This window comes from Sturnus vulgaris, chromosome 38 (assembly GCF_052056855.1).
Source record: "Sturnus vulgaris isolate bStuVul1 chromosome 38, bStuVul1.hap1, whole genome shotgun sequence".
In the NCBI taxonomy this organism is placed as follows: Eukaryota; Metazoa; Chordata; class Aves; order Passeriformes; family Sturnidae; genus Sturnus; species Sturnus vulgaris.
In genome coordinates this window covers 123669-148242 of record NC_142280.1, presented here as the reverse complement: position 1 = coordinate 148242, position 24574 = coordinate 123669, and the positions used below count along the sequence as shown (strand labels likewise).

At 55.4% G+C, this 24574-nt stretch overlaps 1 protein-coding gene across 2 annotated transcripts; it reads left to right on the top strand.

The window, feature by feature from the left end:
- The first annotated feature begins 10549 nt into the window (after positions 1–10549).
- LOC148220448 (uncharacterized) lies at positions 10550–23324 on the top strand. 2 transcript variants are annotated; one of them, XM_088155399.1, is made up of 2 exons: positions 10550–11038; positions 22161–23324. In XM_088155399.1, the coding sequence occupies exon 2, from the start codon at positions 22188–22190 to the stop codon at positions 22833–22835; it is 648 nt and encodes a 215-aa protein (XP_088011525.1). In that variant the 5' UTR covers positions 10550–11038; positions 22161–22187; the 3' UTR covers positions 22836–23324. The 2 variants fall into 2 exon arrangements, with proteins under 2 accessions (XP_088011525.1, XP_088011526.1); XM_088155400.1 differs by lacking the exon at positions 10550–11038 and adding an exon at positions 16113–16710.
- The last annotated feature ends 1250 nt before the right edge of the window (positions 23325–24574 follow it).

Genomic DNA, 24574 nt, shown 5'->3' with positions numbered 1-24574 from the left:
AAGAGAAGGGGCTCAGAGCCATGGTCTGGATACAGCTGCAAGAGCTGCAGCAGAGACACCATGGGCAATGCCCACCAGGGAAGTGGCCGATCATAATTGGATGTTTCTGCCACTCTTTCCCAGTCAGGCTTCCTCTCAGCCTCCAGCAGAGTCAATTCCTGCAATCCTCCCATCACCCTGGCAATGGACATAGGATCTGTCCCCACATGTAGCTGAGGCTACCTTCACTTTATCAGAGCTCCCTCAGTTTGTGTTTCCCCCCCTGAGCTGATGCATCCGAGCTGCCAGGACAGAAGTGAGTTTCCCATTCCACCCCCATGGTCACGCAGAAAGAACCACAGGTCAGCTCATGGGGTGTACCCTCTCTCTAGCTGGGGGACATTGGGCTCTGACTTTGAGGCCTGTGACTCGCACTGGTGCTACACTGATCTTCCTCATCTCTTCCCTCATCTCCTCTTTAAACTCCTCTTTGAGTTCCTTAATCACAGCAGAGACATGAGCCTACATTGGGCCATTCATCATACTCTCATAATTTCTAAGTTTGTTGGTGACAAAACCCACTGTTTCTCGGCTGCTGTCAGCACTAATCATTGCAATAAAGGTGGTGTATTGCGATGGGCCCAGGTCTGCCAGATTCCACAACATCTGCCCTGTGCACCTGACCTTGTCAGGGTCATTGTCATGCTGTCCATCCCTCCCAAAGAGCACCTCCAGCACTGCCACTTCTCTCAGCTGTTGGATCCCTTCCTCAAGGGTCTTCCAAGGCATTCTATGGTGGTGCTCCTGCAATCTCTCTCTGGACAAACCTCTCTTACACTCATTAAAAGCCACTCCCAGAGGGAAAGGGGCCATGTTGGGCGCCAAAAATCTGTCCTGGTTTGAAAAAGGACGGGTGTGTGCTGGAGAAGAGCAGGGCCTTCCCTCGAAATGGAGCTAATAAATCCCTCCCTCTGAATTAGTATACTTTTGGAATTATAGGGATTTCAGGCAAAGATACGGGGATAGGAATAACAGTTCTTTACTAGTACACACATATATATATATATATATATAAAAAACAAGGCAAACAAAACAACAACAACTAAGAAATTAACAACAAACAGAAAACAGGAACCCAGTAACACTTCTGGTTGTGGACACCTTTCCCCTCTGCTGCAGTTACTCTCCCATTTGGCAGTCAGTGCCAGCTGGCTCCCTGTGGGCAGGGGCAGATGCGGTGATCCCGTGTGGCTGCAGGAGTGCTGGGGGTGATGGCAGCTGTGTCCTGGGTGGGAAGGGCGGAGGAGAGACTCTGCTCATGGATCCTTGGAGGCAGTGTCAGTCCCAGTGCTCCAATAGGTTGTGTGGAGGTGGCAGGCTGAAGCAGGAGAGCGTCCGACCGGGAGGGTGCAGAGTCCCACAGCCGAGCTCTCGGCATTGGGATGGCAGGGCGAGGTTTTCCAGTGGCCGTCCTTCTCCGAGCCAAACGAGCGAGAGAGCGAGCAGCTGCCCACACCTCTCCTTTACCTGCCCCGATCTCGCGGTGTTCTCCTTCTTTTCCCCCATCCCCCCTGCCCTACGAGAGAAACTCCAGAAAGGGTCAGGGAGACTCCCCCTATCACTAGCCATCTTAGCATGTCAATGGGAAAAAAATCCAGACAGCAAGGCGAGGGAAAAAAAAGAAAAAAAACAACCCCCAAGAGAAACTTAACCCAAACATTACTGAAACAAGCCTGCATTGGCTGCCTGTCACTGCAGTGTCGCTGTTGACGTGTCCCTTTACCCAGTCATCTCTCTGATCATGTGGTGTCCACGCATCTCCCCGGCTCATCACTGCCTCACACACGAGGTGACCACCAACCCACTCTCCGGCTATCTGACCCACAGCTGAGCCCTTCCAAGAGTGCCCGCATCCGCAGGGAGCGCAGGGCTGGATTTGGCCGCCAGAGAGTTGGTGACCCTCGTGAGATCCTCGGTGCATTTAGTTCCTACAGGAGTGTGGGGACCACTGGGAAATGATCTGCATGCCTTGCAAATTGGATGTTCTTCCACCGCTAGCCTGGGGTAGGATCTCTCCCGGTGCTCCTCTCAACTCCCGGGCCTCTCCTCAGCCAATCAGAGAAGGCACCAAACTAATTGAGCCAATCAGAGCGCGTGGCGCTGATGACTCCTCAGGCAGTGCCAGATCGCCCAGAGCTCCTCACCTGGACTTCACCCGCGCCCCGCCCCCAGCGCCCCCCGCCAGGAGAATTTGGGGAGGGGGAGGTGTCAGAGCCTCGCCGGCGCTGGCCATGGGGCGTGTGTTGGCAGCTGGGGCCCTACTGGTGCCACTGGGAGTCCCCCGGGCTGGGGTCGCGGAGCTCTCGGGTGAGCGGGAGGGGCGGGAAGGGAAGTGGTGGGAACGGTGGACAGAGAAAGGGAAATGGGGAGGTGGGACCCCCAAATAGATGTTGAGGGCTGCTGGTGACTGGGGAGTGTTGGGAAAAGGGGAGGAAAATAGGGAGAAGCGTGGAAAAGAGGAACTGGGACTGCAGGATGAAGGGTCCCATGGCGGCCGTGGGGCACTGGGGGTGCGGAGTCGGGGTTGCCCCGGAGCTCTTGGTTACTGTGCGCTGCTGGGGGGCTGCTGGGGGGACACCCCCGGACCTGTGTCCTGCACACACAGCGCTGTTCCAGGAGATGGTTTAGTCCGAGTGTCACTTCATTCACGGCACCGACCGGCTGAGGTTCGTGGAGAGGAACATCTCCAACCGGGAGCAGTTCTTGCACTTCGGCAGCGATGTGGGGCTGCACGTGGGGACACCTCCTTTGGGGACACGGCTGCCAGGCACTGGAACAGCGACCCGCAATGGATGGAGTACAGACGGGCTGCGGTGGACAGGCACTGCCGGCACAACTACGAGTTGTCCAGCCCGTTCCTCGTGGAGCGCAGAGGTGAGCGTGGGGCAGAGCGTGTCCCCTCGGGCCCTGCCCTGGGAATGACCCTGGAGTCCCTCAAAACCTCCCTGGGAATCACCCGAGACACGTCAGCCCTTCTGTGCCCATCCCCGGGGCTTCCTGCCCCCTCACCCCAAGTGACTCCGGTTGCTCTCCCAGTCCATCCCAGTCTGTCCCGGCGTCCTCATGGTCCTTCCCAGTGTCACCAGAGTCCCTCCAAATTCCTCTCATTCCACAGCCATTCCATTCCCAGTCCACTCCCAGCATTTCTAATTTCAATCCCAGACCTCCACCCTCTCTCCCAGTGCCCTTCCAGTCTGTTCCAAGACTTTTTAGTCCAATTCCAGACTGCTACGCTCTCTCCCATTACCCCAATCCACTCCACTCTCTCCCAGTGTTCCCCTACTCTCTCCAATTTCATTCTCAGTCCCTCTCAGTGCCACACCAGCCCTCTCCCATCTCCCACTTCCCCCTAGTTGATCCCAGTGTATCCCCACTCTCTCCCAATGCCCCCCTGTGTCCATCTCGCTGGTTCCCTCGAGCTCCCAGCCCGGCCCCGGCTGCCTGCTCTGCTCCCTGATGGATTTCTACCCTGCCGACATCCAGCTGAGCTGGTTCCAGGGCCAGCAGGAGCTCTCGGGCCACGTGGTGGCCACCGACCTGGTCCCCAATGGGGACTGGATTTCTACCAGCTCCTGGTGCTGCTGGAAACCGCCCCCGGCACGGGGTCAGCTCCAGCTCCAGGTGGAGCACGTCAGCCTGGAGCACCCCCTGAGCCGGCACTGGGGCACGGCCCGGACCCCACAGTGTGAGGGGAGTGGGGGAGGCGCTGGGGGAGCTGGGAGAGGGATTGGGCTGTGCTGGGGTAACTGAGAGAGAGTTTGAGATTAGCCTGGTTTAAACTGGGAGAAGGGATTGGGGGTCTAGAATGGCTGAGGAGTTTGAAGGATGTTAGGAGGGTGGGATGGGGTTCCAGAGATCCTGGTGGGTACTGGGAGGGAGTCTGGGGATGCTGGGTGTAACTGGGAGGGATTTGAGTGAGCCTGGAGGAGCTGGAAAAAGATCAGGAATTGGAAAGCAGGGGTTGGAATGAGATTGGTTGTGCTGGGAAGAGACTGGGAGGGGTCTTGGTGAGTCCTGGTGGGGCTGTGAAGGGACTGGGAGAAGGTTTGGGGGTCCTGGGGCAGCAGGGAGCAAATGGGAGGGGGTTATGCCATTTTGAGAGGGACAGGAAGGGCTTTGGTGGATCCCAAGGAAGCTGGGAAGACATTAGGAGAATGTTTTAGGGAGCTCTAGGTGGGCTGGGGGAGATTGGGAGGATTCTTCGAGTGGCTTGGAATGTCCATGAGAGGTTTTAGTTGGTCCTGACCCCTGTGGTCCCCCAGAGATGCCGCCGGACGCTGCCCACAGTAAAGTGCTGATGGGGATGGGGGCTCTGTGTTGGGCTTCGTCTTCGTGGCACTGGGGCTCAGCTACTAACTGTGCAAGAAGGAGAGGGGGGGTCCCGGGGGTCGTGTTCCCCCTCCCCCAGTGTGTGTGCTCCTCCTAGGGACCGCCAGCCGGGGGTCACCACCTTTTCTCTGCCCACAGAACTCCTGAGCCGGCATTGTCTACAGCCCCTCCCCGTGGCCTCGGACCCAGCCAGGATCCCACGCTCCGTCCCCACGCTGATTTTGGGAGTGTAGTGCGTCCCCTCCAACCCCGCTGTTACTCTGTCCAAGCCAAGCTGCTCCCAGCGCTCCAAATAAAGCTTCCGAGTTATACCAAGTTGCATATACTTGGGGGCGGGACTTGGGGAGGGACTTGAGGGGGACCCCGCGGGGGGATCGTGATTGGGCGGGGAGGGTGGGGTCCAGGTGAGGAACACTGGGTGCTGCGGGTCTGCCCGGCAACCGGTGAGTCATCACAGCTGCTCTCTCTCATTGGCTGAATCTTCTTCATCGCATTCGCTGATTGGATGAGGAGAGGCCCGGGAGTTGAGAGAAGGAACAGGAGAGATCCCGCCCCGAGCACCGGAACGGGAACAACAGACCCAGCCTGGGCACGGCGAGGGAATTTATTACCAACCAAATCACAGCAGGACAAGGAGAAGGGAGAGAAATCTCTCCAACCCCTTTCCCCACCCAACGGAGATCACCGGGACCACGGATCACCAGGGCTCTGCTCAACGGGGGTCACTGGGGATCATCCAACACCGATCCTCCCATGGGGGATGGAGCTGGAGCTGAGCACGAAGCTCTTCCCACACTCGGAGCACTCACAGGGCTTCCCTTAGTGGTGATTCCGTTGGTGTTGGGTCAAGTGAAAGCTCTGTGAGAAGCTCTTCCCACACTCAGGACATTCGTAGGGCCTCTCCCTGGTGTGGATCCGCTGGTAGTCTGTCAGGGCAGAGCTCCACCCAAAGCCTTTCCCACATTCCAAGCAGGTGTAGGGCAGTTCCCCTGTGTGGATCACTTGGTGATGCAACAGGCCTGACCTGTCTCTGAATCCCTTGCCACATTCCTCACACTCGTAGAGCTTCTCCCCAGTGTGAATCACCTGATGCTGAATCAGCCTTGATCTGTGGCTGAAACCCTTCCCACATTCCAAGCACTTGTGGGGCTTCTCTCCTCCAGGAGGCTTCTCCACCAGCTCTGAGCTCTGCCTGGATCTCTGGCCGCCTTCTCGGCTCAGGGAGGGTCTTTCCTCCTCGCAGCTCCCTGGGATGGGTTTGCAGCCCCTCCTCGAGAGGGATCACTGGGGCTTTTCCTCCTCCTCCATCTGCCCAGGTCTTTGGGATGAAAAATCCTGGTTTGGAGGAAAACAAAAGAGAAGAGGGCCTTAGGCTGGGGGCAGCTCGGGCTAGGGCAGCGCTGGGCTCTCGGCCGCACTCGCTCCCCACTGCAGCCGCTGCCGCCACCACAGCGCGGGGGGGCCCGACCTTGGCGCTCCCCCGCTCCCACCTCCCCAAATTCCCCTGCCGGGGGGCGCTGGGGCCCGGGCCGGGCGCAGGTGGCTCCAGGTGGGCAACGCTGGGAGCTGCGGCTCTGCCTGGACACTGCTGCGTCATCACCGCCGCGCGCTCTCATTGGCTCAGCGCTGCCCGAGGGGCGGGGCTGCACCAAGCCGGGACACCCTGCTCCAGGGGGGATGGCCCCAAAACGGGGGACCCCCATGCAAGGAACAACAGCAAAGTGTCTCTACAAACACATGCTGCGAATCCGCTTGGACATAGGGCTAGCGACGTGGACATAAGGAAGGGACAGCAGAAGCCATCAGGGTCAGAAAATGTCATTAATTGACCACACAGACTGCTGCTCAGCCAAGGTCCTGCCCAATCCATGAACTCCCAGAGGAAGAACAAAGACTTAACAGAGCCATGAATATCGTTAGCTATTCAAAAGTGGGATGCATATTAACGGGGGGGGGGAATTCAGCAGGTGCATTGGCATGTCGGTACCTCTCAAGTACTTCAGCCAATGGGAAAAGGGAGACGGAGATGCAGCTGGAAAAATTAGGATGAAAAGGAGACTGTGTCTACTAACAATTGCAGAGACCCCATGGGAAATGGCCCATGGCCTCTCCCTTTCTTTATGAATGAAATTACTTTTACAGGACTCCTCTGTCTTCTTTGTGCACAGAATCCTCTGGTGATGTGAATTCTTCCACACACCTTGGGGCTCGGCCCGAATTTCTTCCCCCATCCAGGGCGGGGGCAGTGAGTGGAGCTGAAGGTGCCTCACCCAGTTTGGGTGATCGGCTCCCTTGGGTGGCGGCGGCACCGGGCATGGATTGGGTACCCGAGAGTGACCAAGAGACAGACGAGTGACAGATCAGAGGGGGCTGGGAAGAGTCGGCAGCCAGAGAGCACTGAAAATCTCAGCAGCGACTACAGTGGGATCTTCGGGGACTAAACATGGCAGGGCATCCATGGAGGATAGAAAGGGAAAGCCAGGAAGGGCTCCCAGCAAAAGGGGTGATGATCCCAAAATATCTCTGAAGGGTCCCTTGGGAGTATATTGAGGGAGTTTGGACATTCCCCCAGAGGTAATCAAGGACATGGACACCCAGGGAGGCAATAAGGCAAGTCCAGAAGGGATTTAGACAACAGAGGATGGATGGTGTCGGTGTGCTGGGAAGGGATTGGGTGCAGGGGAGAGTGCAGGAATGTGGTACAGGCAAGAAGAAGCAGGAGGAATCTATGTGGGAAAAAAGATGAAGGATGGTAAAGAGGAAGAAAAGAAAAATACTGAGGATGGGGATGTTTTTCAGCCGGCCCTTCTCCTCACAAGTTGCCAGCTGATCCAGATCCTTTGTATCCCCGGTTGCCAGGACAGGCACACAAGGAGGTCAGGATTCCAGGGGGTTTCTCTGTGCTGGGCAGCGGCAGGAGCGGGCGCAGAGGTGCGGCACCGGGAGCACGGGCTGGGGGCCTGTGGGGAGCTGCGGGGCCGGGCCGGGGCTGTGGGGCAGCCGGGGCTCAGCGCCGGGCGCTGCCTGAGCCCAGCACCCCCCGGCAATTGCAGGCCCGGCAGTGGCCCCCGGCCCCCAGGAGGCTGCGGGACGCCCCGGCCGCTGCCCGGCCCCGTGGAGCTGCCGGCCCTGCCCGCCGGGGGGGCCGCGTTTGGACACTGCGGCAGGACAGGCACCGGCTCTGGGATACGGGCTGGGCACGGCAGGGACAGCACAAGGAGCAGGACAAAGGATCAGCTGGGAAATGGGGATTAGACGTACAAGCATCGAGATGAGCTTTTAAGTAATCTGTTTGGGTCACTGCAGAAAGGAATGATTTTGCAGAAAGCTCAGCAGCTGTCAGAGGATGAGCACCCCCAGGCACTGAGGGGGCTGCAGGAGGGGCAGAAGAAGCCCCTGGAGCACTTGGTCACAAAGGCACAGCCGGGGAATGCAAGAAGGGATGAGGAAAAGGCAAAGGGGAAGGCAAAGGCCATGGCAGAGTTCCTACAGCCCCTGAGGGATGAACCCCAGGACCCAAGGGGGCCCAAGCACCCAGAGGCTCTCACATCCTTACACCATTTTGAATCAGGAGCCCTCCTCACACTGCCACTATTCAGTTCTTGATGGCAGAGATGCTTTCTGGGGAGGCCCACTTACACAGGATGGTAAACTGGATTTTGCCTTTGAGTGGGATCAAGAGGTAGAAGGAAAAATGAGAAAGACATGGACGGTCCTTCTGCAGGGATGCACCAGCCTTATTGGGGCAAGCCTTGCAGAAAATATCACAAGAATTTTTCCCAGCCCCAGGGATTGGGTTAATGCAGGATGTGGATGACTTGCTGCAGTCAGGGGGACAACAAGTGGTAGAAGAAGCCTGTGTGAAATGGCTGAATATTCAGGATAAAAAGCATCTTTGAGTATTTGAAATAAAAGTGCAAATGCTGGAGAAAAAGGTTAAATATTTGGGACATATTTTGACTGAAGGTTCGTGGTGTACTGACCCAGAGAGGGACCAGGCAATCTCAGAACTAACATTAACCAGCACTAAAATGGAGCAGGGACAACGCTGAGGATTAATAGGGAATTGCACGACCTGCATTGAGGATTCCCTGTTCCAGCCAAAATATTGTATGACTTTTTAACCCCAGACAGCCTTAATATTATTGTATGGACATAAGAAAAAGAACAAAATTTGAAAAAATGAAAAAATAAAGTGATTGACGCCACAGCCATGGCTCTACCAGAGTCAGAAAAGAAATTGGAATAGGATGTGGATGTTAAACAGGGCCATGCCAAAGGAATTTGGAATTCCCGGATGCAGGAGCAGCATGGGAGGGCACCACTGACCCTGCACTGAAGGCAACGCAGCAGCAGCCAGGGCTCCACATCGGGCCAAGCCCCTGGGCCTGCCCACAGATCCTCTGCTGAAATCCTCTGCCTGGGCACCCTCCTTTGGCATCTCCACACACTGGGGCCAATCCTTGCTGCCACTGCTGGAGCTTCGCTGCTTTCTGTGCCTGCACTGCCACAGCTGCTGGGAAGACAACGGCACAGTTCCACTCTGCCTCTCAGTTACACTCACACACTGGGCTGCCTGTGATTCCATGGTCAGAAAATATACCAAGTCTAATTTTAAAAATCTATTTCTCTACTCAGGCTTCATGTGCCTTTGCTTTGGGGAAACGAAGTTTAATGAGAATGTTCCTCCACTCAACAGAGATGAGTTTAACATCTCAATAGACTGGGAATAGCCCAAAAGACACTCACAAAGATAGCGACCATTAAGGCCCATCAGCAAACATCAAGGAACACCCATCCCAGACACTGCCCCTGGCATAGTTGGAGATGCCTGGTCTGCAAAAGGCTGAGAAGGAAATCCAGGAGTGCGGATCTAATTAATATAGAGGGGAAGAAACCCGGGTCCGTTAGGAAATTAAATACTCAGAAATACACAACTTGGAAGCAATGAACATAAAACCAATGGATTTCTATAGGTTTTGGACTGTAAAAAGTTAAGGGAAAATCTAGTAAAACTCACATCTCATGGAATGATATTCTCTGCACACCCGGGCTATGTATGGCTGAAATTATTTCTGTTGCACATCCTGGCCAGAATCAAGTAATGCCTTGATTCTCTAACAGTAGAAATGGTGTTGAAGACTTTTGGGTCCTCCTGCAGTTTTGGTGACAAGATTGCACCATTAGAATATTTTTTCTTAATAATCCTACTTTTATATTTTCAGTTAAGATTGGGCCAAGGGTGTGAGAAATACATTTTAGTGTTATGGGAATAAGCAGAAAAAATCTTTATTCCTTTGGGGATTTTTTGTGTATGTTTATGAGTGGCTGTTAGTGATGGCAAAATTTTGGTATGGAATTTGTAACGTTCACTGTTCACCTTTAGGCTGCATTTGGCAAAACCAGAAGGCCTGTAATATTTAATAGAATATTGTTTTAAAAAGAGACCAAAAAAGAAGAGCAGCGGGAGGGGGGAGGGGAGAGAGGAAGGAGAGAATATGTGAGTCACCTGATGGGCTTTCAAGAGGTGCTTGAATTGGGGAAAAGGGGGTTGGATCCCCAGAGGTAGCAGGAGGGACCTGGAGCTGTCTGCTTTGAAACTACACCACAAAAATACTGAAAAGAAGGGCTTCCTCTCAGAAAAAAGCTGCCAGGAGCTGTCCAAAAGGAATGAAAGCGGGGGTTGGGAACCCGAGATTGAGCAGGAGAGGTCTGGAACCCCCAAAAGCAATCACGGGTTAGGGGTTTTGATGTTGGAGTGATGATTGGGAATGGGCCAAAGAATGGGGGAAAAGAGGGAGCTGGGACGCCCAAAGATTGGGGAGGGGGCTAGGAAACCCACATTGAGTCGTGAGGGGTCAGTAGATTTGGGGAATGATGAGAAAGGAGGGGAGAGGGGAGGGAAAGGTGGAGTTGGGATGGAACAAAGCTGGTTCCCTGTCCCTTAGCACTCGATCCCTGGAGCGATTATCTGCGGCTTGGACGGGAGGGGCAGATCCACACTGGAGGGGCCCCCTGCCCATCCCAGTGTGTCCATCTCGCTGGTTCCCTCGAGCTCCAAGCCCGGTCCCGGCTGCCTGCTCTGCTCCCTGATGGATTTCTACCCTGCCGACATCCAGCTGAGCTGGTTCCAGGGCCAGCAGGAGCTCTCGGGCCACGTGGTGGCCACCGACCTGGTCCCCAATGGGGACTGGATTTCTACCAGCTCCTGGTGCTGCTGGAAACCGCCCCCGGCACGGGGTCAGCTCCAGCTCCAGGTGGAGCACGTCAGCCTGGAGCACCCCCTGAGCCGGCACTGGGGCACGGCCCGGACCCCACAGTGTGAGGGGAGGGGCTGGCAGGATACGGAGGGGATTGCGGTTCCTGGGCTTAACGTGGAGACCCTCCCTGGGAACCCTCTTCCCGCTGTTCCATCTCCCTTTATATCCCCTCTCCCACCCCTTTCCCATCGGTCCCGTTCCCGCCCCGCTCACCCGAGAGAGGTCCTCGCCGGCAGCCGAGGGATGGAGGAGAAGGAGCAGGAGGAGGAGGAGGAGAAGCGTGAGGAAGAGGAGGGGTAGAGGAGGAGCAAGAAGAGGAGGAGGAGCAGCGAGAGGCGGCAGCCCGTGCGTCCATCGCTCTCTGGATCTGCAGCCCCTTCGCGCCCGCAGTATCGGGCCCCCCGTATTCTGTAGGTGACCGGGGAGGGGGACCTCGCCCCGAATATCTTGGACAGCTCTTGCTCCAGGCCCCAGCAGTGAGTCTGGGCAGCGCTTTGGGGCTCATGGATGGATTCTGGCACCTCCTCAGCTGCCCCTCACGGGAATGTGCCGTGAATGTGGCCTTCCCGGGGTGGGGATTTTCCAGCGGACCCAGTTTGTGTGAGGGAGGATGGGTGTTCAGTGCCTGTGAGCAGAGGTTCCCCCACAGCCCCAGAACTCTCCTCCTCCCTGGCTGGCTGTGGGCAGTGTGTGCAAACGTGGCCTCAGCAGATGAACCTGTGGGCTACGGCCTCCCCCAGCCTCAGCCTGGCCCAAGCTGATTTTCAGGACAGCTGCTGGCTTTGCCTTGCTTTGGATACATTCTCCTGCCTCAGACTTGTGTTCTTGTCCCTAGACCAGAGGCAATTGATCAATGGTGTCACTTTTATGGTAGCTCAGGTGCTGTTAGGCCGCTCAAGTCCCAGGCCAAAGCTGCAGTCATGTGAAGGAGGAGTGGGCTGGGGTGGTCTCAGCCTCTTTATTCAGTTTCGCCATAATGTGCATATCTCCTTCCTGGCAGCGTTTAAGCCATTCCCCATAACATTTCAGTGTGTGACACTGCTGCTGTGTCCAGAGCCCTGTGAGGCTCAGTGGCCCAGGACAGACCCCCCGAGCCCCACGCTGCCAGGCCTGGCTTTGCAGGCTGGGCTGTGTGGGGCCAGAGGAATTGGCCGGATGGACGCAGGCAGGGAGTTGTGGTCAGCGGCTCCATGGGCGGCTGCAGGCCGGGGATGAGGGGTGTCCCTCAGGGAGGGCTCTGCCTCGGCCCCGCGGGGGCCCAATGTGAGGGCGAGGCGCTGGGGGGGCCATGGGGGCGTTCGATCAATAGGGATGGCCCGGGGAGTGCTGAGAAGGGGGTGGTGAGTGGAAGGGATGGAGGGGTCCCATGGATTTGGGGGGAGTCTTGATGAGTGTGGGGGGAGTCCCATGGATTTTGGGGTCCTGGTGACAGGGCGGGCGCGGTGAGTGGGGGGTCCCATGGATGGGGGAGGGGCGGTGAGTGAGGGGGGGGGGTCCTGGCGCGCTGGGGTGGTCCCAAGTATCCGAGGGGGTCCCAGCGCTTTGGGGGGGGTTGGTGAACGGGGGTGCAGTGAATAGGAGGAGCCCCGGTAAATTGGGGGGGTCCCTGGTGATAACCGGAGGAGAGGGGGGAAAGGAGCGAGCCCCAAGGGACTCCTCCCGGTGCTGGGGACTTCCCGGTGCCCCCCCAGCGCACGCCCCCCCCAATTCCCGCTCCTGTTCCCGGGAGAAGTCAAAGGGGAGGGGTGGAATCCCCGGGATGGGCGGGGGGCACAAATGGGGGTCCGGGCCCTGTGCACTGGAGGGTGGTCGGTACACGAGGGGGGGGGTCCAGTCCCGGTGCCCGAGGGGGCGTCCCGGTGCCCGGTGATTCGTGAGGGGGTGTCCGGTGATTCCTGGGGAGGTCTCCGGTGGTCCTGGTGCATGACCGGGGGGTCCCGGTGACTCATGGAGGGGTCTCCGGTGATCTCGGTGCCCGAGGCTGGCGATGTTTGAGGGGGGGTCCGGCGGTCCCGGTGCACGATGAGGGGGTATCACTGCTCGAATGGGGGGGAGCACGGAGCACGGTGACGGTGCTGATTGATGGGGGAGGTCCTCTGGTGGTCCCGGTGCCCGGTGATTGATGGAGGGGGTCTCCGGCGATTCCTCGGGAAAGGGGGGCAGCGGTCCGATGATGCCGGTGCACGAGGAGGGGAGAGAGGAAACTCGAGGGTCCTGAGAGGGTCCCGGTGCACGAGGACGGTTAAATTCGGGAGTGCTGGTGCTCGGAGGGGGGGTCGGTTTCTGGTGTGTGACACAGAGAGAGACCCCGGTGACACTGGGGACCCTGGCACGGGGCTGGTGACACTCAGGGGCTCCGGGTGGCACAGAGACTCTCCCCAAATTCTCTGGCACGAGGACCTGGTGGCACGAGGGGCTTTCGGTGATACGAGGAGCTGGTGGCACTCCAGGGGCTCCTGGTGGCACAAGGAGCTGGGGGCACTTGAGGGGCTCTTGGTGACACAGGGCTCTCAGTGTCACTCGCAGGGCTCTCGGTGACACGAGGAATCCCCCCGTTCCTGCTGGTGGCACTCGAGGAGCTCTTGGTGACACTCGCAGGGCTCTCAATGACACGAGGGGCCCCCAAATTCCTCTCAGTGACACGAGGAGTCCCCAAATTCCTCTGGATGACACAAAGAGCCCCCCAAACTGGTCTGGGTGACACGAGGAGACGGTGGCACGAGAGGAGCCCTTTGCAGGAGGATCCGTCTCACGAGGACCCCCAAAATTCCTCGAGCGAACCCCCCCGAAATCCTCGCGCGGGACCCCCCACTCACCGCGAGCCCAACCCCCCCCCCGCTCCTTACCCCAGGGGTCTCCGGGTGATCCCACTCCAGGTCATCCCCTTCCCCCTTTTCCCCCAGGACTGGGGAGGTCGGACAGGGGGTGCAGGTGCGGATTTTTTCCGGGGGGGTCCCGGCGGCCCCCGGGGCGGGGTCAGTGCTCAGCAGCGGGGCCGCGCCGCTCGCACCCGTTGGCCGAGATCGGGGGGGGCAGGGGCGGCCCGGGGACCCCCCGGGCCCCCAAATCACACCCCGGTCTGCTGGTTTGGTCCTGTGCTACCAGCGCTGATTTTTCTCCTTATTCGGTCTTTTGGTGTATTTTTTTGTTAAGATTTAATAAACTTTTAAAAATTTTAAAAAGAGAGCGTCGTTTCTCCCACCCTGCACTGCCGGGGTAGGAGGCGCAGCTGGAAGGAGGGAGGCGTGTGGAAAGCTGGTTTGAAGGGTCTTCATTTACTTCTCATTATGTTGCTCTGAGTTTTTGGAGATTTCTGGCAGAAATCTTTCCCCTCTCCCACTCATCCACAGGGGTTTGGGGCAGTTTTCCCTTTTTGTGGGGGAAATCAAAGCCATGCACTGATGCTCCTAAATAGGAGGTAGCAGAAGTGAGGCTCCAGGGCTTCCCTCTGAGCCGGAGCCAGCGAACAGGCACGGCTGGGAAAGGCGTGCCGGGAGCTGCGGAGAACTTTGTTTGTGTTTCCAGGCCAATGGCGGCTCAGGCCCGGGCCGTTCCAGGGCTGTTCCTCATCTCCGCCTTTCCCCTCACACAGCCCGGGGGGCCCTGAGAGCGCGGGCCGAGGCTGGGCCGTGTGCAGAGCCCGCCCCTCGCTGCCATTGGCTGATTGTGCCAATGTCACTCCTGGTTCTCGCGCGCTGATTGGGCAGAGCAGCAAAGGCGCCATTGTGGCAGCGTCTGTGCGGGCCCGGCAGCGGCGGCAGCGGCCGGAGCCCGGGGAGGCGGCGGCGGAGCTCGGAGGCGGCCCCAGCGCGGGTGGGAGCCGCGCTCGGTTGTGCGGGGGCTCGGGGCTCGCTGCGGGCCGAGGGGGCGGCAGGGGGCTTTGGCGGGTTGGTTGTGCCGGTGCCGGCCCGTGTTGGCGCTGGGCTGAGGGCGCTGCGGGAGCGGCTGCCCGCGGTCTCCTTCCCGCTGGGGCCTCGGCAGGAGCCGGTGCCGGAGCAGCGCTGGCTCGTCCCGATGCCTGTGGGTAGCACAGAGGTGGCTTCCCTGTGCCCGGGGCTGTGCGGGAAAATTCCCGTGGCCAGAGGTTTGTGTGCCCAAAGGAGACAGAGGAGTCCTGTAAAAGTGACTTTCTTCGTGAACAAAGTGAGACGCCATGCGGCATTTGCCATGCGGTCTCTAAAACGCAGCCTCATTTTTATCCTCATTTTCCCGTCTGCATCTCCCTCTCCCATTCCCCTCTGGCTGACGTTTTTTGAAGGTTCAGACTTCCCGATCCGCCTACTGCATGTCCCTCTTAATATTCATTCCTACTACGATATTAATCTTACTGCTTTCAATCCCTCCTTCTCTCATTTTCTCAAGAATTGCCTTTACAAACTTTTAATTTCCATTGACTCAGTCTCTTCCTACGTCCTCTTTGGCGCAAGGTGTCTTGCATGGTAAAAAGATGAGAGTTGCTGCAGCACGTCAGAGGAGGAGCAGCATTCCTTTAAGCCGTGGTCTGCCAGGGAACCACGAAAACGTGTCCCATTCCCATCCTTTCCCTGGTTGGACTGGTACATGAGCTACTTTCTTATTTCCTTTGTTATCTGTTTCACCACTTTTCGGTTATTATCTATTTGCAAACAGCAATTTGAATGATTTAATTTTCCACAAACTCCGCTTCCTCCTGTTAATAGATAACCTGATCCCATCCCATGGTGAAATGTCTTGTTCCTCATTTCAGTGGATTATTTGGCAGGAAGGTCAGGAGCTGGAGCTGTCTCGTTGGTTATTATTTCCAGGTCACTTTTTAACCTAATTATGCCACTCAAATTATGGATGGATTTTCTGTGTCTTGATATGAATTCGTTAGGGATCCCAGGGGTTGGTCCATGGTGTTGTAGGATTTGTTCTGGTGGCCATTCATCTTTTTCCCTTTTTTGGGTGCTCCCTCCTGCCACGGCTGCATCAATTGACCACTTTTATCTTATTAAATCATCAAATATTTGTATTCCCAACTGATTTCTCTGGACTAGCAAAAACACCCCAGTGCTCTGATACACCCTACATAACCTAGACAGTGACAGCACATGTTGGAGTGGGGAGAGGGATGATTTCCCCCTGCTTTTTTAGTAAAGTTTTCCCAACATTCTGTGTTTGCTGTTTCCCTTTGCAGATTAACCAATTTCTGTTGCAGTCAGATATCCTCACTATGGGCTCTGCCTTTAGTTGTGCAAATTCCATCTGTGCAAGCAGGCAGAGCTTGGGGTGAGGGGCAGAGGGAATCAGCCCAATTCCTCCCCCAGGCATGAAGATCATTCTGGTTCATTGTGCACACATTGCTCCAGCAGTGTTAATTTGCATTTCTAAAGCTCCTCTCCTGGCTGCCTGGAGCCGATGCTTCTCTTCCGGAGCAGCCCTTAGGTGACTCACACGTACACTCCTATAATCTGCTTTTTTTTCTTTTCTTTTTTTTTTTTTGTTAACAATTTTGTATTAACTGTTTATGTGTTTAAGCCCTCACAATCAATACTCTTGTACTTTTGCAAAATGCATCTGAAAGGTGAGCGTAGAAAAACCCATTCTGAAATTCTACCATCATTAATAGGCACTCACAAATATATACAAAAATATTCCAGTGCAATCAAGCTTTTTCTGCTTCTTCTCCTAAGAGTAAAAATTGCTTGTCACACCCCTGGCCCAAACCTAACTGACAATATAAAAGTAGGATTATTATGAAAAATTTTTCTCATGGTGTAATCTTGTCACTGAAACTGCAGAGACAATAAAAAACTCTCCAACAATATCTTTAGTGTTAGAGAGTTAAGGCATTAGTTGATTCTGGTCACGATGTGCAACAGAAATAATTTCCTCCATGCATAGCCCGGGTGTGCAGAGAAAATCATTCCATGAGATGTGAATTTTACTAGATTTTTCCTGAAATTTTACAGTCTGAACCCATTGAAATCCATTGGTTTAGTGTTTATTGTTTCCAGGTGTAGTTCTTAGTATTTGGTTTCCTATTGGACCTGGATTTCTCCTCCTGTGATGTTAATGAGGTCCCACTCCTGGATTTCCTTCTCAGCCTTTTTCAGAGCAGGTATTTCCATCTATGCCGGGGGCAGTGTCTGGGGTGGGTGTTCCTTGATGTTTGCTGATGTTTCATTGATGTTTTATTGATGTTTATTATCTTTGTGGGTATCTTTTGGGCTATTCCCAGTCTGTTGAGATGTTCAACTCATCTCTGTTGAGTGGTCTAACAGTCCGTAAAAAATACCTTTTAAAATTTCTTTCCTGAGAGAAAGGCAAAGCGAGCCTGACTAGTAAAATGAAATGTAAAAAAAAATTAATTTGGTAGACTTTCCAACAATGGAATCCCAGGCAGCCCAGTGTGTAATTGAGAGGCAGAGTCCTGGGTGGATGTTGTGAACAGCAAAGTGCCAAGGCAGGCTCTGTTCCAGCCCAGCTTCCTGTGGGAGAGATTTCACAAGAGACAGGATTCTGGCCACAGAAATATACATCCCTTTTCTCTACCCCGCACTAGGTGGAGAATTACCAGGGTAAGGAATTCCAAAGATCAGTTCCAGGGGATATAATTCAATATCTGCCCTGGGTCTGCCTCTTATTCTTGCCAAAGTCAATGGCAAAAGCCGGTACCATGGCATCTTGGTTTCTGTCACGAGTTTCCAAAGGAGTTTCTTTATTTCCCGTTTGTTCTTTCTACCTGCCCTGAGCCCTGGGAGTGCCAGGGCTTGTGGAGGTCCCATTGTATTCCTAAAGCAGCCATAACCCCCTGAAGGATCTTTGCTGTAAAATGAGTTCCCCGTCTGAGTCTGTTGCTTTTACAATTCCTTTATCGTGGAATTATTTGTTTTAAAAATACCTTAATAAGTGATCCAGAGATTGCTGAAGAAGTCAGAATTGCTTTTGTCACCCTGTTAGCTGCCATGCTGTCACCAGCAGATATTTGAGCTTTCCTGCTCAGGGCATTTCAGTGCCAGGCTCTTCCAAGCACATCCAGCTCCGCCGGTTGAGCTGACCATGCAGGCGGTAACCTGTGCTTGGTCTAATTCCCTTTCCTTCATCAGAGCGTGTCTTGGAGCTCTTTTCCCTTTTCCTGCCCTTGAAGAGCCATCCATAAACACATTTTGTCCCTCAGGCCAGGAAATTCTCATCAATCTCTCCCAGCCTCGCTCTGGAGCTCTGTCACTTGAATGCAGTCATGGGTTTCTTCCCAGCCCCCTGTCCAGGCTGTTCAAACAGGAGCCTGGGTTAAACCCTTCCCCTGTCTACAGTTCTAAATCCTCCTGTGCCACTGAACAAGTTTCGTTCTGTAATCACCGACCACTGCTCATCCATGTAGAGGCTCTTTAGGTTATCAACGCTTTGACTTGTTGCCAGACTTGAACAACAGGAGATCTTCCTGCCATCAGTTTTTGGGCCTCAGGTCCCATTAAAGCTGTGGCTGCACAATTCTGCAGACAATGAGGCCACTCTGGCCACTGGGCTAAACATTTTAGCACAAGAATTCCTTTGGCATAGCCCTGTATAACATCCACATCCAATTCAAATTTCTTTTCTAATTCTGGAGGAGCCATGGCTGGGGCACCAATCATTTTGGTTTTATTTCATTTTCTGAAATTTTGCAGTTTCTCATGTCCGTACCACAACATTCAGGCTATTTGGAGTTAAAAAGTCATACAATCTTCTAGCTAGAACAGACAATCTTCAATCCAGGATTGAGGATCCAATTGCAGGTCCTGCGATTATCCATTCTCAGAATTCTCCCAGCCCCATTTTAGTGCTGGGTAACATTACTTCTGAGATTACCTAGTCTTTCTCTGGGTCAGTACAACACAAAACTTCAGTCAAAATATTTAACCTTTTTCTCCACCATTTGTGGTTTTTTTTCAAATACTCAAAGATGCTTTTTAGCCTGAACATTCAGCCATTTCACACAGGCTTCTTCAACCACTTCTTGTCCTTCTGATTGGAGCAAGTCATCCACATCCTGCATTAACCCAATCCCTGGGGGTGGGGTAAATTCTTGTGATATTTTCTGCAAGGCTTGCCCCAATAAGGCTGGTGCTTCCGTGCATCCCTGCAGAAGGACCGTCCATGTCTTTTCCCTTTTCCCTTCTACCTCTTGTTCCCACTCAAAGGCAAAATCCAGTTTACCATCCTGTGTAAGTGGGCATCCCCAGGAAGCATCTTTGCCATCAAGTCCTGAATGGTGGCAGTGTGAGGAGGGAACCTGGTTCAAGATGGTGTAAGGATCTGAGACTGTGGAGTGCCTAGGTTTAATAATCTCATTTTTTGTTCTTATGTCCTGCACCATTCTGTCGATTCCATCTGATTTTTTGACTGGCAGGATAGGAGCATTATAGGGAGAGATCCCTGGTTTCAAAAGCCCTGCCTTTAGCAGGGACTCAATAGGAGGCTGTAAGCCCTTCCTTCCCTCCCTTGGAATAGGGTGTTGCTTTTAGACAGCGCTTGTCCTGGTTGCTTCAAAGAGCTTTGGAGAGGCTTCATATCTAATTTTCCCTATTTTTCTGGAGCTGCCCAAACATCTGAGTACACTTCAGCTTAGGACTTGGCAGACATTTGACACAAAGGCAGAACAGAACTTGACTCTGTACCACCTTTTACAATGTTAATTTGCATTTGAATTTTAGCCATCAAATCCCTTCTCAGTACATTACAATCACAATTAGGTGCAAATGAAAATTCTTGCATTTCAAACCCGTACCCTGGGTGCTTGGGCCCCCTTGTGCTCTGGGGTTCATCCCTGAGGGGCTGTAGGAACTCTGCCATGGCCTTTGCCTTCCCTTTGGCCTTTTCCTCATCCCTTCTTGCATTCCCCTGCTGTGCCTTTGTGACCAAGTGCTCCAGGGGCTTCTTCTGCCCCTCCTGCAGCCCCCTCAGTGCCTGGGGGTGCTCATCCTCTGACAGCTGCTGAGCTTTCTGCAAAATCATTCCTTTCTGCAGTGACCCAAACAGATTACTTAAAAGCTTATCTCGATGCTTGCACGTCTAATCCCCATTTCCCAGCTGATCCTTTGTCCTGCTCCTTGTGCTGTCGCTGCCGTGGCCAGCCCGTATCCCAGAGCCGGTGCCTGTCCTGCCGCAGTGTCCAAACGCGGCCCCCCCGGCGGGCAGGGCCGGCAGCTCCACGGGGCCGGGCAGCGGCCGGGGCGTCCCGCAGCCTCCTGGGGGCCGGGGGCCACTGCCGGGCCTGCAATTGCCGGGGGGTGCTGGGCTCAGGCAGCGCCCGGCGCTGAGCCCCGGCTGCCCCACAGCCCCGGCCCGGCCCCGCAGCTCCCCACAGGCCCCCAGCCCGTGCTCCCGGTGCCGCCCCTCTGCGGCCGCTCCTGCCGCTGCCCAGCACAGAGAAACCCCCTGGAATCCTGACCTCCTTGTGTGCCTGTCCTGGGAACCGGGGATACAAAGGATCTGGATCAGCTGGCAACTTGTGAGGAGAAGGGCCTGCTGGAAAACATCCCCATCCTCAGTATTTTTCTCTTTCTCCTCTTTTCCATCATCCATTTTCTTCCCACATAGATTTTTTCTGCTTCTTCTTGCCTGAACCATATTCCTGCACACTCTCCTTCACCCAATCCCTTCCCAGCACACCAACACCATCCATCCTCTGTTGTCTAAATCCCTTCTGGACTTGCCTTATTGCCTCCCTGGGTGTCCATGTCCTTGATTACCTCTGGGGGAATGTCCAAACTCCCTCAATATACTCCCAAGGGACCCTTCAGAGATATTTTGGGATCATCACCCCTTTTGCTGGGAGCCCTTCCTGGCTTTCCCTTTCTATCCTCCATGGATGCCCTGCCATGTTTAGTCCCCGAAGATCCCACTGTAGTCACTGCTGAGATTTTCAGTGCTCTCTGGCTGCCGACTCTTCCCAGCCCCCTCTGATCTGTCACTCGTCTGTCTCTTGGTCACTCTCGGGTACCCAATCCATGCCCGGTGCCGCCGCCACCCAAGGGAGCCGATCACCCAAACTGGGTGAGGCACCTTCAGCTCCACTCACTGCCCCCGCCCTGGACGGGGGAAGGAATTCGGGCCGAGCCCCAAGGTGTGTGGAAGAATTCACATCGCCAGAGGATTCTGTGCACAAAGAAGACAGAGGAGTCCTGTAAAAGTAATTTCATTCATGAAAAAAGGAAGAGGCCACTGGCCTTTTCCCTTGGGGTATCTGCAATTGTTAGTAGACACAGCCTCCTTTTCATCCTAATTTTTTCCGGCCACATCTCCCCCTCCGTTTTCCAACTGGGTGAAGTACTTGAGAGGTACAGACTTCCTATTTCTCCCACTGCATTCCTCCCATAATATGCACCCCAGTTTTGTATAGCTAACGATATTCATGGCTCTGATAAGTCTTTCTTCTTCTGGGAGTTCATGAATTGAGCAGGACCTTGGCTGAGCAGCAGTCTGTGTGGTCAATTAATAACATTTTCTGACCCTGATGGCTTCTGCTGTCCCTTCCTTATGTCCACGTCGCTGGCCCTATGTCCAAGCGGATTCGCAGCATGTGTTTGTAGAGACCCTTTGCTGTTGTTCCTTGCATGGGGGTCCCCCGTTTTGGGGCCATCCCCCCTGGAGCAGGGTGTCCCGGCTTGGTGCAGCCCCGCCCCTCGGGCAGCGCTGAGCCAATGAGAGCGCGCGGCGGTGATGACGCAGCAGTGTCCAGGCAGAGCCGCAGCTCCCAGCGTTGCCCACCTGGAGCCACCTGCGCCCGGCCCGGGCCCCAGCGCCCCCCGGCAGGGGAATTTGGGGAGGTGGGAGGGGGGGAGCGCCAAGGCCGGGCCCCCCCCCGCTGTGGTGGCGGCAGCGGCTGCAGTGGGGAGCGAGTGCGGGCGGGAGCGGCCGAGAGCCCAGCGCTGCCCCAGCCCGAGCTGCCCCAGCTCCATCGCTGCCCCTGCGCTGGGATGCTGTGGGTTTGGGGGGAAGACGGAGCCGGCAGTGGGTGCTGGGCCTGGGGGCAGCAGGAGAAGGGAAGGAGAAGCAGGGTTGAAGAACCAAATGGTCAAATAATGCATATGGGAGGAGCAGGTGGGATTGTGCATGAGAAGGAGGAATATTAGGAGGAAGTGAAATGTGAGGAAATGCAGGGACACAGGAGAAGGAGGAGCAGAAAGGAGAAGCAGCACAAGTTTCTATCCCTCCCTGTATCTGCAGCCTCAGCCCCGCAGCCCCAGGTGCATTGCCCCCCTCCAAATGCAGCAGGTGACCAGAGAGGGGGATCTATGATTTTCTGAAAGGTGAATCTTGGTGTTTGAAAGCTTTATTGGGTTAAATGTTGGTGCTTTATTTTTTTTGCGGGGACTAAATCTTTATATTTTGAGGGGGTTTTGGCTGAATCTTGCTTTTTGGGGCGTTTTTGATATGTGTCTTGAGGTTTGGAGGATTTTTGGGCTGAATCTTCGTGTTTCAGAGATTCTTACAGACACAATATGCCCAGTGATTTTCTGGGATGAACTTGAGCAAGGTGAAACCGCCCGCTCAAGGCACTCCTCTCTTGTTTTTTCCCCAAACCAGGATTTTTCATTGCCAAGGCGTTGGCAGATGGAAGAGGAGGAAAAGCCCCGGAGATCCCTCTCGAGGAGGGGCTGCAAACCTAGCCCAGGGAGCTGCGAGGAGGAAAGACCCTCCCTGAGCTGGGAAGGCGGCCAGAGATCCAGGCAGAGCTCAGAGCTGGTGGAGAAGCCTCCTGGAGGAGAGAAGCCCCACGAGTGCTTGGAATGTGGGAAGGGTTTCAGCTACAGATCCCAGCTGATCCTACACCAGAGGATCCACACTGGCGAAAAGCCCTACGAGTGTGAGGAATGTGGGAAGAGTTTCAACTACAGCTCCAGCCTGATACTGCACCAGGTGATCCACACAGGAGAACGGCCCTACACCTTCTTGGAATGTGGGAAGAGCTTTGGCAACAGCTCCAACCTGAGAAAACACCAGCGCATCCACACTGGGGAGAGGTCCTACAAGTGTCCCCAGTGCGGGAAGAGGTTTCTGAGCAGCTCCCATGTCCTCCGGATTCACACAGAGGAGAGGCCCTTCCGCTGCCCTGACTGCGGGGAGGGCTTCAAGCATAACTCCCATCTCACTGTCCACCGGCGCATCCACACCGGGGAGAGGCCCTACGAGTGTCCTGAGTGTGGGAAGAGCTTCTCCAGGAATTCAACCTTGACCCGACACCAACGGAAGATCCAGTAAGGGAAGCCCTGTAAATGCCCCTAGTGTGGGAAGAGCTTCATGCTCTGCTTCAGCTCCATCCCCCATGGGAGGATCGGTGTTGGATGATCCCCAGTGACCCCCGTTGAGCAGAGCCCTGGTGATCCCCGTTGGATGAGGGGAAGGGGTTGGAGAGATTTCTTTCCCTTCTCCTTGTCCCGCTGTGATTTGGTTGGTAATAAATTTCCTCGCTGTGCCCAGGCTGGGTCTGTTGTTCCCGTTCCGGTGCTCGGGGCGGGATCTCTCCTGTTCCTTCTCTCAACTCCCGGGCCTCTCCTCATCCAATCAGAGAATGTGATGGAGAAGATTCAGCCAATGAGAGAGAGCAGCTGTGATGACTCACCGGTTGCCGGGCAGACCCGCAGCACCCAGTGTTCCCCACCTGGACCCCGCCATCCCCCCCAATCACGATCCCCCCGCGGGGTCCCCCCAGGTCCTTTCCCAGTCCCGCTCCACAATAAACGGGACGGGGCGAACTGGGAAACTTTACTGGGAACACCGGGAGCAGCCAGGCTGGGGCAGAGTGACAGCAGGCCTGGGGGGAACACACGACCACCCCCAAAATCAGCGCGGGGACGGAGCGGGGGGTCCCGGCCGCACCCGAGGCCATGGGGAGGGGCTGCAGCAGCTGCTGGGTCAGGAGCTCTGTGGGCAGAGAAAAGGGGGTGACACCTGACTGGGGACCCCATGGGGAGCGCACACGCTCCGGGGTCGGAACACGACCCCCAGGACCCTCCCCTCACCCTTCTTGCACAGGTAGAAGCCGAGCCCCAGCTCCAGGAAGACGAAGCCAAACACGGAGCCCCCGATCCCCATCAGCACCTTGCTGCAGGTGGTGTCCGGCGGCATCTCTGGGGGTCCACAGGCGTCAAGACCTCCCAAAATCTCTCACAGACACCCCAATCTACTCCAATCACCCTCCCAGTCACCTCTAGCCCACCCAGGACTTCTTGAATCCTCCTCCCAATCTCTTCCCAGCCTCCCCAGGACCCACCAACGCTCCTCCTGTCCCTCTCAGGATCCCATAACCCCCTCCAAGTTGCCCCCACCAGCCCAGGACCCCCAAACCCTCTCCCAGTCCCTACCCGGTCTCACCAGGACTCCTCCCAGTCTCTTCCCATCACAGCCAACCTCATTCCAACCCTTGCCTTCCAGCTCCAGATCTTTCTCCATCCCCTCCAGGCTCACTCAAATCCCTCCCTGTTCCCCCCAACTGATCCCAGTGTGTCCCCACTCTCTCCCAGTGCCCCGCAGTGTGTCCATCTCACTGTGGCCCTCGAGCTCGCACGCCGGCCCTGGTTGCCTGCTCTGCTCCATGGATTTCTACCCTGCTGAAATCCAGGTGAGGTGGTTCCAGGGCCAGCAGGAGCTCTCAGGGCATGTGGTGGCCACCAGGACCAGATCCCCAGCAGGAGAGGGCTGGTGTGGCACTGAGAGGAACTGGGAATGAAATTGGAGAGAGTGGGGGAACACTGGGAGAGAGTGAATTGGACTGGGGCAATGGGAGAGAGGGTGGAGGTTTGGGATTGGACTGAAAAGGACTTGGAAAGGACTGGGAGGAACTGGGGGGTCATTGGGCGAGAAGGGAGAGATTTGGAAGGGCACTGGAGGGAACTGGGAGAGAGGATGGAGGTTTGGGAGTGGAGTTAGAAGGACTGGGAGTGGACTGAGAATGGAATGGCTGTGGAATGAGAGGAATTGGGAGGGATTCTGGTGACACT

Bases quoted from the DNA above. Each gene is read 5' to 3' on its own strand.
- LOC148220448 (XM_088155399.1), top strand. From the start codon at position 22,188: ATGGAAGAGGAGGAAAAGCCCCGGAGATCCCTCTCGAGGAGGGGCTGC.